At 35.8% G+C, this 15,997-nt stretch overlaps 1 protein-coding gene across 1 annotated transcript; it reads right to left on the reverse strand.

Annotated features, from left to right (window-relative positions):
- Window positions 1–2,416: 2,416 nt before the first annotated feature.
- Window positions 2,417–15,948, reverse strand: LOC127872263 (uncharacterized). The gene is made up of 2 exons (XM_052415593.1): window positions 15,927–15,948; window positions 2,417–4,359 (listed from the first exon to the last, which is right to left on the reverse strand). Exons 1-2 carry the CDS (start codon window positions 15,946–15,948, stop codon window positions 3,830–3,832), a joined length of 552 nt encoding a protein of 183 aa, XP_052271553.1. The 3' UTR covers window positions 2,417–3,829.
- Between the last annotated feature and the right edge of the window lie 49 nt (window positions 15,949–15,997).

Below are 15,997 nucleotides of genomic sequence, written 5' to 3' on the forward strand. Positions count from 1 at the left end.
ATGTCCACATGTTATTGTATATTATCTGATTTAGGATATTTTGAGAAATTATGCAACAGAACATTTCTGCAAGATGTGAAAAAAATATCTATTTAAATGGGATTTCTGAGGTTTAGCCATCGCCGAAAGGCCAATGTTTCTTCGTTAATGCATGGCAAAAGTAAAGGCTATATTGTTTGCTAGTATGCTAGTCCGTATTGCATATCGCAAGGTGGTAAAGCGGCTCTTTTCATTTCGCTGTGAAAAGAACGGTCACAAGCCCGTACAAACGCTGAGTGACACCTCTTGATCATGTAGCTTGTATGAAACGTGTTTATACAACCACAGTAGTTCAAAGCAGAACGCTTTTCCTTCTTCGAGGGAGAAGAAATCTGGGTGCAAGTCCCGGCTTTGGTTATAACACGAATACTACTCGCTGCTCAATAGCAATATTCATACTCTTAGACAGTCAAGTTAATCGCGGGACCAAATGCCCATAGGTTCGATTTTGACTTGCTACATCCACGATTGAAATGAACCAACGAATTTCCATTGAGTGCATGATTGAAACGTACAGGATAAAATTTCCTAATCCGTTTTTAGTGAAACTATTGACCGCTCTATGTTAAAACAATATTTAAAGCTTGAACATTCGCTGATAATAGGCATGCAATAACAATCCAACGCTGAAATGACTCACACTCCTACGCAATTAATTTTTTCGCGGGACCAAATACCCATAGGCTTGATTTCGAGTTGCTAAGCATATTAGAGATCATAGAAATGCACAGAACTCTTACCCGGTTGACATTCTGCAAGACAGGAACGGTTTCAATCCGAATAGCAAATAAAGACAGCACAAAATACAACACATGTGGCTAACAAATGCATGCATAAATATTTACGTTGAGGATGACGTAAGATTAGAAAGCCAAAGTGTTTTCCTACTCACTATATCACACGCGTGGTTATTTAACTAGTCGAATACACCAAGGCAGCTACTGTAAATAACTGAAATGGTTGCATTACGCGCATAACTGCTGAAGGAAAGAAGGAAGTAGAAATTTGCCAATTAAATACCTCAAGAACCAGATTGGCTTAACAGCCCTCGTTGCTCATACGCTGATAATACATTTTAGGCTTTAAATGCCTATCGTGTCTTTGCACTAAAACATGAATGCTTTAGCGACAATTGATGCATAGCAAACCACATGTCGTTTAACTGCATTTTTATAATGACTCAATCTTTAGTGGTTTGATTTAGGCGACCGTAGCTATTACACAATGTGTGATCTATTCGTGCTACATTACATTCGCGAGAAAATAAAATGGTTTGAAATATATCCAGCCAAACAACTCACAGCAGCGAACGTGTCTTGATAATAAATCTTTAATTACAACTGTGCCAAAAGATTAATAAAACACGCAGAAATAATGAAGTATAGTAATTTTTTAATTTCTTTTTTAAAATCTTGGTCGTGATGAATCAGCTGAATAAGTCAATATCAATATGTCAATAACTATTGGGTAAAACACATCTACAGATTTTATTTTCTATGTGCGAGTATTACGTTGTGAAAAGTAGTAAATAAATAGGTAAAGCAATACTGAGTTTTTATTTGCATTAAAGAGTACTGATTCGTACGAAGATATACCTGGGTTGAACAAATATTGGTCTGAATATTTTAATATGCCCGAATACTATAGTTAAACCAACACACGTTAACGATTAGCCAAACGTATGCGAAAATATATGTTGAATTCCATACATAGCATAATCATCCTGAATATATTTTGCAAAAGTAAACCATCTTTCAGCTTTCAAACTTTATGTGGTTCTGAATTCAATGCCTGGAGTTCCCATGTATTTTTAAATATTGTTCATGGCTTACATTCGTTAAAAAATATATTTATTTTAAAATCTGTGATCATTAAATGAACAAATACAAAGTGGCTTTTTTCGAGAAAAAAAGCATTGCACAGTACAAAATGTACATATTTTATGAAAATTCGACTGGCAGCTTTGGCATCCGAATTGACAGTCTCTGAAAATGGAATTGTATCCATAAAACGAAAACCATCGTTATAAACGCTTTGTAATATGAACACATGGATTGTATGTTTTTCATTAAAATATGACATCGTTTTGAATAAAATTGTTTCATATTTCTGAACAGCTTTCTATTGCGTATATAAGTACACTTATGGAAGTTATTGATCTCTGAACATCTGTGTTTTCTTATAACCACCGATAGAACATAACATAAAAATTGACACAGTTTGGACCTCTGTAATTCTGAAGCAATACCTGAATAATTAAAGCAAACCACATCAAAGTGGCAGTATATTTCTTCGCTACACATCATTGCTATAAAACACGCGATATATCAATAAATAAGCGTAGCTGAAAAGGGTAGACCATTCTGATTAACTCGATTATATTTATTTTATTGGTTACGTCCCTTCTTATTGCTGTTTTGTAAAGTTTTGTGTTCCTCCTTTACACTTACAGTACTCAATAGACATTCAGACATGTAACGATGGCCTGTGTACATATTCACACATATGATGCGAAAGATTAGGCTATCAAAGCAACTGGCCAGTAGCCATTAACGTATGCCGTACCATGTGGGTCAAAAATTTATTAACACAGCAGTTTTTACAACAAATGCCAACATTTTTACAAAGAATTAAAACGCGTATATGCACAATTGATACAGAAATGTAACTTGTCAACAAATAATTATCTGTAACAAATCGTTATATAAAATAAAGATGAGATTTTTTAAAGTAAAAAATAACTAGAAATGGCGCGGCAGATGCCGCCGCGTATCCCCACGCCGCATGCTTGTTAGTTAAATGAGTGAAAATCTCTGACATAGCCCCACCCCAAACCCCATTACTTTTGACCCAGGGGTCAGATCAAAATTCCAAAAAGAGCACCGTCGCACATATGCTCATAGCTACCATGTGTGTAAGTTTCAAGGTTCTAGTGCTAAAAGTGTAGGAGGAGATAGTGGCGAGGACGGACGGACAGACGGCGGAGATAACCACAAAATCCCAATGCTTTTCGAAAAGCGTTGTGATAAAAATAAGAGCACGAATAAATATTGGAAACATCAATCTAATCGGCACCTTGATTAGAATACGGGGCCTTTAGACAAATAAATTAACGCGTTACCACTTAGCCATGCAAGCGAGTGATAATTGATATGGTCCGTGCTCTGTGAAAATTGGTTTAGTGCTTGTGCGAAAAGTTTCGTCCAATCAGGGACGACATTTTCCGCTTTTATGATATTTTTCGTTTAAAGAAAGTCTGTATTCAGCAAAAAATCTAGTTAAGGCGGAAAATGTCGTCCCTGATTAGCCTGTGGAGTCAGCACAGCCTAATCTGGGACGACCCTTTAGGCACATGCATTAAACCCCCTTTTCACAGATCACGGCCGCTATGTATTTGTAACGCTACGATAACAATATACGTAGTTTTCAATTTATCGATAATAAGCGCAACACAAACCTTTTTAAATCTAGAACAATATTTTGGAAAACTGTCATTTTGCGAAACAGTGGTAAAGTCTTTTTGAGGCTACAGAATATGAATGATATATTTCATGGATCATTACCCTCTTGTCTTTAAAAAGAAGTAACAATTGTACGTATATACGTCTACACTTTGTGTACATATACGACAATGGTCCACGGAACATTAATCAATTCATGCATATGTTCAGTTTCTATTTTCTATGCAACCTTTTAAAGTCCATAACAATGAGGGATTCCTTTGGAGCAACTGTCGCACTTGATGAAAGTTCCCGTATATGTCTCTGAAAAAGAATGAGCATGCCCATAGTTACTTCTTGAAAAGGTTATCGTATGACCGAATGTCTAGCACTATCTTTTTCAGGTCCACCAAAATGATCAAAACCATTGGCACGACGACAACGACGATTCCTACAAGACCCATGTGCATCGCAGAGGGCCTGTCATCCTTGGCGCTTGTCTTGCTTCTGAAATAAGCCGACGTATTCTTCGAGTCGATTGTGAGATTTTTCACGAATTCCTGCGCGCGTTCCTCCACTTCTTTGATAGTAACGTTGGTTGATGTCCAGTGCGTTAGCGTCGACGTTGACGTTACATTAGTAATACAGGTAGAAGTAATGATGGGTAAGGTAAGTACGCTGGAGGGGCATGAAGAAAGCCTTTCCGTCATCAGTGTTGTAGTGACGTAAACGCTTGTTGGAACAAACGACGCCACTGTTGTTGTCGACGTCACTGTTAGTGACACAGTTTTTGTTAGAGTTGTCGTGAGATGAATCGTTGTTGAAACAAAAGACGCCACTGTTTTTGTCGACGTCACGGTTTTTGTGGTTATGTGCGTTGCTGTAACAAAAACGGTTAAATCAGGTAAAAAGAAAAACAGTATGCGCTAAGTTTTAATTTTATTTTTCAAATGTTCTATGAATAAAATATAGTTGGACAATGGTGTTAAAATGTATAATGCATATATACACTTCATTATTAATAGTGTACACCACGAGAAAAGTACACCCGTACATGTACATGGTCCAATAGTGTTAATTAAAGCGTCAAGAATGAATGCTTTAAGTTCACGTTTCTTAAAAAAATATTCCCCAACAACAATGTGCGAAATACAAAGATAAAACGTATGTTGTGATTACAACTTGAAAAGCTATCACGTAATCGTTAAAATGGATTAAACGTTATAAGTATGTGTGTATATATAATGATGTTACTTATCACAATACACATATGCTTACCTATGTGTTTGTTAACTATACATGATCCGTTAAATATGACTATTAAAAATGTAACGGAAATACGTCAATACCATTATGTCGATCGCAGTAATTTTGAGCTCGGAAAAAACACCGTATATCTTCATAAAAACAACAATCTATGCATATTTATTAGTACGTATATCCAACACACATGAACTTGTATGCAAAAATGTCTATGTGAAAAAAATAGTACTTCACAAAATAAAACATATATTATTATCCAAGATGTCACAATGACAAAGCATAATTACGTGTACACATGTATTCAGCTGCAGTTTGGTAAAAAATGTTGATCACTCTGAGAGGCACATACATAGTGCATGGCTGGGCTAGAAAATTTATTGAGCCGATGGTCATTAATCAGTCCTCACCATTTCGTACTATTTTAGTTCTTTACATGCAATAAATCGATATTCAACATCGAATATCTTGTAACTTGTATCACTTATGTAAGAAAACTAAAAGCAATTTATTTGAAAACCATGACAAGAATACGTTGTTAAAAACAGAATGATTATTATTTATGTTCTTGATCAAAATAAAAAAAGTATCGCTTTAGTGTTTTTATCCAAATATTAATTGGTTATTAACCTTTTCAATATTTAACGATGAAAATAAAATCTTGCATTGTATATATAATGTTTATAGAATGTAGCATCATTTTTTTAACCTATGCAGTGGCCTTGGGGTTAATAAAAAATATGATCAGAAACAAACTATTAAGAGGTGAACTTACCAAGTACGGTTTTGCAAATGATAGCAAAGGCGAAGTGCAATTTCCATGTGCATTTCATCTTGTCAGACAGTATTAAAAACTTTTATTAAAATGATGATTGAGTTTGATGGAAATGTTTCCTTAGTTGGTTTTACCTATCTGTTATGCAACAATTAAAATTGAAATAGCATAATGTTTAAAAATCAGATTCCAAGTTAAAAATATTTCACACACAACTCTTTTCTTTTTTATAATAAAACTACAGTACTCTTTTCCTGAAGAAAGAAAATAATTTAAATTTGCTATCTTCTTTCAACTTCCTAACAAAAGTGTTTGAAAATGTTTTAGAGCAACAATTATTTTTCAGTGAAACGGGTAGATCACCTTTTGACAATTTATACATAAGGCCAGAAAAACGTTAAGAAATATTTAGTTTCTCGTGACCGTTCTCATACTATTGATGCAAAACATACAGGACTTAGACATAAATAATGTTATGGCACGTTTTCTTCGGAGTGAAATGCACCAATTGTTAATTCAATTATATATTTTTATTTTATATCGCATCTCCAAAATATATGTTCAAATTGGCGATTATAATGGTGACAAAAAATACCTTGTAATAAGTCAACATATTTGTAGGGAACATTTCCAGAAACAGAACTATGCCGTATATTTGCCTTATGCATCGGTCGGATATTGGATGTAAGAGGACACCCTACGGTTCTGTTCTTTTGATTATTGTTAGTCTACAATGGCTACGGTTCTGTTCTTGTGATCATTGTTAGACTAAAATGGCATTTCACAAAGCGTTTATTGACATATCGTTAGTAAAAATTATGCAATATGCGACGTCATTGAATTTAAAAAACTGAAACAACAAAAAAAACTTAAAAAGTAAATTGAAACACTCAAACAGGTTTTAATTGAAAATAAATACAGGACGTAGAAGAGGTAAACATCTAACACAAGTAATCATGATCGAGACCAAAGTATCGTATTTAATGTAATAAAGAGCGCCCACAATTATAAAAGGGGCTTGTGTAATTAGCAAATCAATTTGTTTCGACAACAATATGAACCGAGAATGGTGTCTTCCATACAATGCACGTAACAGAAACATTGCCAAGCGATTTAAATTAGAAGTTTTGAATATAAGTTTAATAACCTGGTATTGGGTAATGGTTATCAACGCTGGGATAAGCATTTGGTCGATACATAGATTGGTACATTGTCGTTGTTTGTACGTGTAGGTTTATTTACTTAGTCAATTAAACAGTTCAAAGTCATAGCGCATGTAAAATGATCAGTTAAGTACTGTATTATTGTAAATCAAGTTAACAAATACAGGCATGTCTATGAACATATAAGTTAACTATCAACTCTAGTTAACAAAACATATGTCATAAATTATATAAACTATTAAGAAAAGGAACAGAAATCCTTGCATTATTAACATAAAACATATATTATTATCAAATCATTTGATAGGTATTTTAAGTTAAGTCAGTTTTGAGTGAATGCTGTAGAGAAACAGCTACATAAATAAACAGGCAATACGCATGTATTGTGTGTCAAAGTATTACAATACTAAGGACAGTCTCAGAATGCTGAAACTATTGCTTTCGAATTCACTGTGAGTGGCATCGTAACCATTTTATGTAAGAGTTGTAATATGATATACATGCGTAATAACACACACAATAATGTATGGAACTATGTACCTATTTATTATATTAATGAAAAATGACATATAGCCATATTTCTGCCAAAATTGGTTGCAGCCAAAATCCGCCGTTAAAGATCTATAAAAACGCAGCAATTAAAGAAACGTTGACCACAATAACTGTCAGAGCTCACGTACAAACGGACGTATGTACAGACCAAAATGTACAATACCAGCACAGAAAGTCTCCCACAGGAATATAGTTATAAACGTGTATTTATGATTACAATTCTAACAGTGATTAAACTACATGCTTCTTCCACAATAGCAGCCAATTAAAATAGTAAAGCAATTCACGTACCGTTCGCGTTATCTTCGTTTATTGAAAAAAAATAATTTTTAATTTGCCGACTAGATTTTTGAAAATTGCTGTTAAAAAAGTCATAACAGTAATGTTGCTGAAATCAAAGTGATGAAAGTCGGCTGTAGAATCATAAATAGGTCATAGCTGTTTTCTCAAGTTTTGTTAATGATTTACGCAATGGTGTTTCTATTTAAATCTTGGCCTGAGAAGTCTTTTCTATATTTTTGTTTTCAAGAATACTGACATAAGTGGTGCCAAAGAACGAAATACGCAACCATTCATTTCAATGTAAAAAATTCAAATTAATTAAAATAGATACTCGATCAAATTGTTGATCTACGTTTAACGATTGACCAAACCCTTAACAAATAAAAACACATCGTATGCTAAAAGCAATTAATTTAATGAGCATTACCTGCAAGGTTGTGCAAATATTCTCAATATTAAGTATGAGTTGGTACTCATTAGTATTCATTTACATTTATAACATATATTTTTAACCATCAATTGTTATGTTCGTGACGCAATATTGAATATTAAGTGTATCTTATATTGTGAAAACCTTTGTAGTATCAGTTTGCTACACGACAAGAATTATTTACAAGTGTCGAAGCACTATTTGGTTAAACAAATATATCGTCATTGATAACGTTATTTGTGTTTCATTACTCAACCTTGCTCAAAATTGTTGAGGCAATGCACATTAATTCAAAAGTCGTCTATTATTAAGATTTTTTTCCATTCGTTTTTATTAGCAATTAGAGTAATTTATTTCACCACCAGTCCGATGATGATGTATCCACACGAGCCAAGCTTACCAGCACGGACAGCCCCGGCAGCAACAAGAAATCAACACGGATTGTCCCGGACGAACACGACAGAGATACGGATAGCCCAGGATAAATACGGACCAACACGTCATCTACACGGACCATCCCGGACCTACACGACAACGACACGGATACACGCTGCAGCGAGATTAAAATCAAAGCGCTGTAGGCACCGAAGGCCTGGGGCTAGAATTAGTGTGACGTAAAATGCATTTACGATGTTTTGTCCGAATTTATCCCTTTGTCCGAATTTATACGGATTGACCCTAGCGGCTGAGTGCAGAAGCTCAGAGACTGTAAGACAAGACAATAGTTGTGTATATACTACAGTGTACATAGATGGTGGAGGACAACACGATACTGGTTGTGGGAAGGATAACCTTTTATTCACCTCTAAGATCTGGTAGAGGTTCGTCTACATAGGCGGTGAAGATATACAACAACAACAACATGGCCGCGAAAAAATGTTATTGTTGGCGTCAAATAAATCACTTTCAATAGCCTAAAATAGCTTTCTATTACATAATTAACAGACCAGGAAAACACTCATTCTTCCTTTTTCTCACTTTTGCCGGTAGAGCCCCGGTCCATCCCGGTTTGCTAACGCCGGTCGACCGGAGAGGACCGGGATGATTCGTAGAAATATTTTTAACGCAGTCACACTATTTCCCGGTGCCGCCCCGGTTGAAGCCGGTCAACAACCCGGCAGAGTTCCGGTCAACCCGGACTGGCTACGGTTTGTCCCGGTGAAGCCCCGGCAGAGCCCCGGTTGTCGCCGGTAGTGCCCCGGTGAAAGCCGGCAGCTTCCCGGCATAGCCTCGGTTGTCGCCGGTAGTGCCCCGGTGAAAGGCGGCAGAGCCCCGGTATTCCGTAACACCACCGTCACTTACCGTGTCTATACCAGCATCAGACCCCGACAGAGCTACGGCAACGCCCCGGTTTTACCCCGGTCGTCGCCGGTAATGCCCCGGCGGAGCCCCGGTGAATGCCGGTGGCGTTCCGGCAGAGCTCCTGTTTTCCTATATACCGTAGCTATACCGGGATTCTAACGGCATTCACCGGGGCGTTGCCGTAGCTCTGCCGGGGTCTGTATGGGCCCCGGTAAAGCTACGGTGCCGTCCCGGTTGTTCGCGGTGCCGTCCCGGTTGTTCCCGGCGCCGCGCCGGTCGTTGCCGGTCCTTCCCGGTGACTCCCGGAGGTATTAAACATTTTAATACTTTCCCTGTGGAGCCCCGGTTTTCCCCGGTTCATCCCGGTCGTCCCCGATGGAGCCCCGATTCATACCGGTAGAGCCCCGGTTCATCCCGGTAGATCCCGGATCACGCAAAGGGGCTCCGCCGGCATCATAATAAGACTGGGCCTTTACCCTGATAAAGAACGGTGTACAGATTGTGTACGTTGTCTCACGTAGAACTTTTCGCGCTCTATCTGCGCATTGAAATATCATATCCGGTAACTTCGTATATTTCCGAGAATGATCATGAATATTTGTTGTTTTATTTTTCATTTTCTTTTTTTTTTGAATTTCTCGTTAATGCAAAATAAAATAACAATATCTTAAAATATGTGTATAAATACCAAATGTAATGTCTTCAAAAAATGTACCAGAAAAAAAATTCTTCTTACTGTTTCCGTAGACACTCGTATCTTTTCGGCCTAGACCGTCAAGTGAGGAACTTATTCTCGCATGAATATGCAAAGTTGCAAACAATAATAATCAAAGCGCTGAAGGTACTGAATTTGTTCGCTATTGCATAATCTTAGAAGCAACTCAGTTTTCAAACTAATGTTATAGCTTTTTATATCGCAAGTTTGAAAGGAACACAACCAATTCAAATTTTAAAGAGTGTGTCTTAAAGCACATGTCGAGATGTGTGTGACTGTTTATCCTCATATTTATGTTATAGAGATAACTTAGACAAAATAACAACAATATGTCTTTTTTTCACAACTTGTCGCTGCACTGGCAACCATCTTCAGAATTGTGGTTGCCTTGCTAAAGAATAACAAGCCTATAATCATGTACATGTTGTGATATGTGTATCTAATACTTTATCTATTTTCTTTACATTATTGAGAAACAATTTTGTCCACATGACAGACTTTCAATGCAGCATTAAGCCCCGTTTTCCCTGAAAGCAGCCAATATGTAAAGATTTCAATGATAAACTTACCAATGTCATCGCACAAGCTGTTTTAAACACTAGACTGGCCAATACGTCCCACAAGCTCTTAAACCTATTGTTTACATAATTACTAATAGACCGTTCCATAATCGATAAATTGACCGCCGCCATATTGTCAGTCACGTGACTGTCCGCCATTACACTGCTGCTAACTGGTGCGAGACTGCGATTCCAAAAGCCAAAAACGTAGAGAATACCCGCTTAACCGTTGTCGGATAAATAAATTACTTAATGAATTAATGTGAGGCGATTATCACATTTTTGTTGTTTAAATGATTGTTTGAAGTTGAGATTGATTGTTACAAATAAAATGTTTAAAATGCTTTCGTGTATTTGTTGTTGTTTTTATATCTGTAATCAAGTGGTAATCATCGGCGAAAATTTGCCGGTTCAGTCGCTCATACTATGTCTTTGATTAGACTTGTTACTTTTAACGTTTCACAAACAATTCACGCGTGTATTGTTGTGTTGAATTTAATAGCCGCAACATCAAGCAATTTATATTTTAATTAATACTTATTAAAGATTCTCGCGCAATTAATTACCGCTAATTGTTTGTAATTGGTCTCATGTGGTAAAAATCTGCATTCCAAAATCATAACATATTATATTAAGTATGATATTTTTGATACGCCTTCCTTTATTTTTCTTGTTCTAGCTGATATCAAAGATAAAAAAAAACGTGGTTTGGATTTATATTTAATTATGGAATTTTGTCACGTTAAAAAACGAGCTTTTTATTATGAGAGAGTGATATTGATCTTGATGATCTTTTATGTGATTATTTGGAAGATGAAGAGAATGTGATCTATGAGATATATCTATATTTTCATCTGTGAATCATTTAACAGCTATAAAGCTAAAAAATACTAAAAAATGTATTTTATAGGTCTTTGAAGTAACGCAAAACATATGGATAACGACACCAAATGTTTAGTCAATTAATCCACACAAAAAAACTCCGAAAAAAACACCTAAATAATATTTCAAAAATATATTATTAAGCGCCAAACGAATTTATTAATACATTTATTTGCAATTTTAAAAACGCGGCATAAGCATCAAATTAAAGATTATCTGAAGACTGAAAGGCCGACAATTTGACACAACAAAGAGCTCTATGCATAAGCCGTAATATTTTTTGCAGAAAAGCTTCAATAAATTACAATAGTAATACATCTAATTATAAAAATATAATTATGAATGGCATGAGTACGTTAGTGTGATAAACACGTGAGTAATAGAAAGTATAAGGGGTGCATTGAAAATAAACGTAATACAAAGCCCTATTAAAAGCGAAGTGCATGACAGTATTAACATGTAATTTTAATTTGATGGGTTTTGTACAGAGAATGACGCTATTGAGGAATATAAACATACAACTGAAAAACACAACTTTACATGATGCAATTTGAACTGTGTATTCATGTATATTGAAAACTCGTTACTAGTGAGTATGAGTGGCAAATATCTAACATTTTAACACACATATATCTATATTAATATTTTTTTAAACGATATTTACCCCCGTTCGTGTCAAATGTAATTTCTTGTTTTATGATGTCGTTCGTGCATTGCCGTAACATTAAATCTTCATACGAAATGACGTAGTTTTAATTAACCGATACCCGCTAAATACGTTAAATGTTATGTTTTTAGGTAAATTTTATAATTATCAAATACTTTTTTTCATAAATTAAACCAGGGATTAAACGGGCTAGTATCTTTACGGTGTACAATTTCTGATATTCTATATTGGACATAACTTTTAATTTGTACAATATGTAACATATCTAATGAACGCAACTGTTAAGTATGTCGGAGGTAAAATATTAAACCAAATGACTGCTTAATACTACCAGAAAGAGAAGACATGGTGGCATCATCAATTGTGTTTAATGACCAGACTGTCATCTGCCACCCAGTGTGGTTTATGACACCCCGGGATGACGCCATGTTGTTAGTTAAGTCTGGATAATATCTGATCAAAACGAGATAATCGGATTATGCAGAACAAACGGGCAATTCAACACTGGAATGCAAAGGATTACGCGATTTTAAGATTGATGCATATTATCAAATGATAAATATTGCATTTAGTTTAATTAAATGGTTTTTTTTAATGTGTTAACGTGTTTATTTTCCTAGACAAATACCTAAAAAATGCACGTTTTTCAAACATGTTTCTGTTATAACACTAACTTAACATCTCCTCTAGCAGAAAAACTTTATTTCATACAATTTGCATGACAAACAAACAAGTTTTACAAAAAGAAAGAAATTCACCCGTTGAATAATCGGTGCTCTCTTATATATGTTACAGGTTGTTTGGCAGTAGTGTAATGGCGGACGCGGAGAGTATTCAGGGGAGATAATTGGGTAATTACTAAATTATGGAACGGTTTATGGGGTGCTGTCGCCTGCTGCTGTGTACCAGTTAAGTATAAACAGAAACGCTTTAAGCATTAATTTTGTCGTCTGCTAAATTTGACTGGAGTTATCCACACAGGCAGTCATGGGTTACGGGTCCTTCCGTAGCTAAGGCATACTGATTTGCAAAATTGCGTCTGCATTATTTGTGAGCTCCGCTCACAAATAACAATGTATTGGTATTAAACAGCATTGTATTAAATTCTCAAGCAAAACACATTAAAACTTGAGCTACGCTGGTCGAAAGACCATAAGACTCATTTTCGCATGACGCGGCTATGAAAGTGTGATTCAAATGTTTGGAAAGAAAAATGCATGTTAATCAAATATTAACATACGATATATTGCGATGATGGAGGACATAACATAATTTGTATCTACTTATACTAATGTAGATCTATGGTTTGCCTATTATAACACACATTTCATGCGGCAAATATGCGACTAACAAGTAAAAAAACAACAACACAATAGTTAAAAGTGATATTATGGGCATCTAGCAGTTTATAGGTGTCTATCGCAACCGTTGTTTATTTTTGGTGTTTTCACTTCATATACACTTATATTTGTTAATGCAGCATCAACATACTAAACCACACTTATATTTGTTAATGCAGCATCAACATACTAAAACAATATCCCGGCAAGAGAAAAATAATGCATTTCAATATCAACCGTACTTTCGTTTGACAACTGATCATGCATGTGAACCTAAATTGAATTTTAGTGCAGATTCGATCATACGACACAAAGACACAATTTTGTTTTTCGGATCATTTCGGCTTAGAGGACTGGGTGAGTCACGTAAGAATATCAAATATAAAATAAATTCTTATAAACAACTGGTCGCATGATGAGTTGCAGATAATTGGTTAGTAACCACATTTTAACTAACTCTTTTGACCTGTTAATTCTTTTCAGCTCAATTCAACAGTGAAAAATGCCCATAATATCACTTTAACTTTTGTTTTCAATTAAATTATTTAGAAACAAAATTTCAAACCTTATTTACAAAAAAAACAGCAAGACTACCTTTTTAAAAGATAATTCTTGTTATATTTAATTGTTTTTTTATAATCGGTTTTAGCGATAATGAAGCATTTTTGATGTTGTCTATCGTATCCCTGTAGTAATTGTTGAACTCATGTTCAACGTTTTATAAACTGAGAACTGTGAATACAAACAAGCGTAACCTATTGCGTTGTTTTCACCCGTGCAATTGGACTCTCCTGTGTTAATCGACAGGCGCATCTATTAATAGCCTCAAATTATGAATGAACTGAGCAAAAATACTACGTCATGAAGACGTAGCAGAAAGTGGACTATTTTATTCATTCATAAACAATCTATTCCGCGACAGGTATAATACAATCATTGTTTATTGATTCTTTTCTGTATACGCTCCGTTCGAAGCTATTACATTTAACACGATATTCGTATAATGTTTCCATTTGTAAATGAATATGGTAGGACAACTCAAACCTCTTTCATAAATTATACAACTCTTTTTCGCGCGGATACGGCATGTGTAAAGCGTAGTTAGGCTCCCCGTAGAAAAGCCGAAGCGGTTTGAAATTTTGCGTCTGCATTATTTGAGAGAAAGCTCACAAATAAAAATTATGTCGTAGCCAATGCTTTGCAATTTTGCTTCAATAATATTTTTCACGTTTTATGACACTGCCATGTTATATAGTGATGTTCTGTATTTACAAGGCGGGTTATTGAGATCTGCGAAGAACTTCTTTTATTGCGAATGAATTACCGCCAAGTGGTAAATCGGACTTTTGGGAATTCATTCATTCGTGGGTTTTGGCAGCCAGCCAATTCTGACTGTCTCAGAATTTTGTATCATTACAATGGCCTTAGGGCTACGCTCCAGGCCAAAAAAAACCCATAAAAAAGACGTGTCGTCACTCGTCCTTTCTGAGGAACAGGTGGCTCGATATGTTCGATTGGCTCAAGGAAGACCCTATGTTGTCTACGAATACTTGTAATAAAGAATACAATCACAAAATGCAAGTTAAAGGATAAACATAACAGATAGTTAGTGTTTTGTGGAAAGTTTATCGGACTCGTCTCACCGGATAAAATTTTCCACCTTACATCACAAACTTTTCCCATTCAACATACACGCCACACATTCTCTATATAAATAAAGCCATATCATTATAACGTATTTCACTATACGGTATTCCCGAACTGTTAAGGGCGCACACGTACAAACGAGGCATAAATATGCTGTCCCCGGACGTTATACGGCAGTAACACGGACCATCCCGGATCATCCCGAATGCCATCGTCCCGGACCAACTTCCTTGAACTTACCAAAGCCAAAGGGACATTCCCGGACTTTACATGAACTTTAAAGATCAACACGCAGCTACACAACATGCCGGATCGTGATATATGATCCGTGTTGAGTCTGCATCTATATGGGATCGGTCTTTATCAGTTGCAACTCCCAGCGACCTTTGCAATAGGGTCAATAGCTTGAGTTGGGTTATTGCAACTAAGTAAATGTAGCAAATATTGCTTAGTTTCAACCTAACTTATTTTTCCCAAACAGAATATGTAATTCACAAGTAAGTTTTGAACACAAAACAAACAATTTTATGTGATAACATTTTGTAAATAAGATTAATAACTCAAGTTTAATATCAAATAAGTCATTAGTTCATAAGTCATGACTCTATTGGATCATCAGATGTGTTCCTGGCCAACTTCAATGCTTACCGGAAAGATCGATGCAGCAAAACCCCTGGATGAGGAGTATTCATCCTGGTAGCAGACAAACACAGGAGTGATGAACCAGAAGAGCTGAAGTCAGACAACCACTTAGAGGCGGTGTGGTTCAAGGTCCAAATTCAAGGAGCACAAGATCTCTACATTGGTTCGTGCTACAAACCACCTTCATCCACTGATCCAGAATATCTAGAAGAGCTCAGCGTCTGCCTCACCAGAATCACAAGAAACGCCCATATTTGGCTGTGATGTGACTTAAACTTGCCTGATATTGACTGGGAGAATG

Source organism: Dreissena polymorpha, chromosome 3 (genome assembly GCF_020536995.1).
Source record: "Dreissena polymorpha isolate Duluth1 chromosome 3, UMN_Dpol_1.0, whole genome shotgun sequence".
Taxonomy (NCBI): domain Eukaryota; kingdom Metazoa; phylum Mollusca; class Bivalvia; order Myida; family Dreissenidae; genus Dreissena; species Dreissena polymorpha.

What these genes read in the sequence shown, in the direction of transcription:
- LOC127872263 (XM_052415593.1), bottom strand. Translation starts at nt 15,948, where the DNA reads ATGGGCGTTTCTTGTGATTCTG. An exon ending in GGGCGTTTCTTGTGATTCTG is followed by an intron (nt 4,360 to 15,926) that starts GTGAGGCAGACG and finishes TTTTTGTTACAG; the next exon opens with CAACGCACATAACCACAAAA.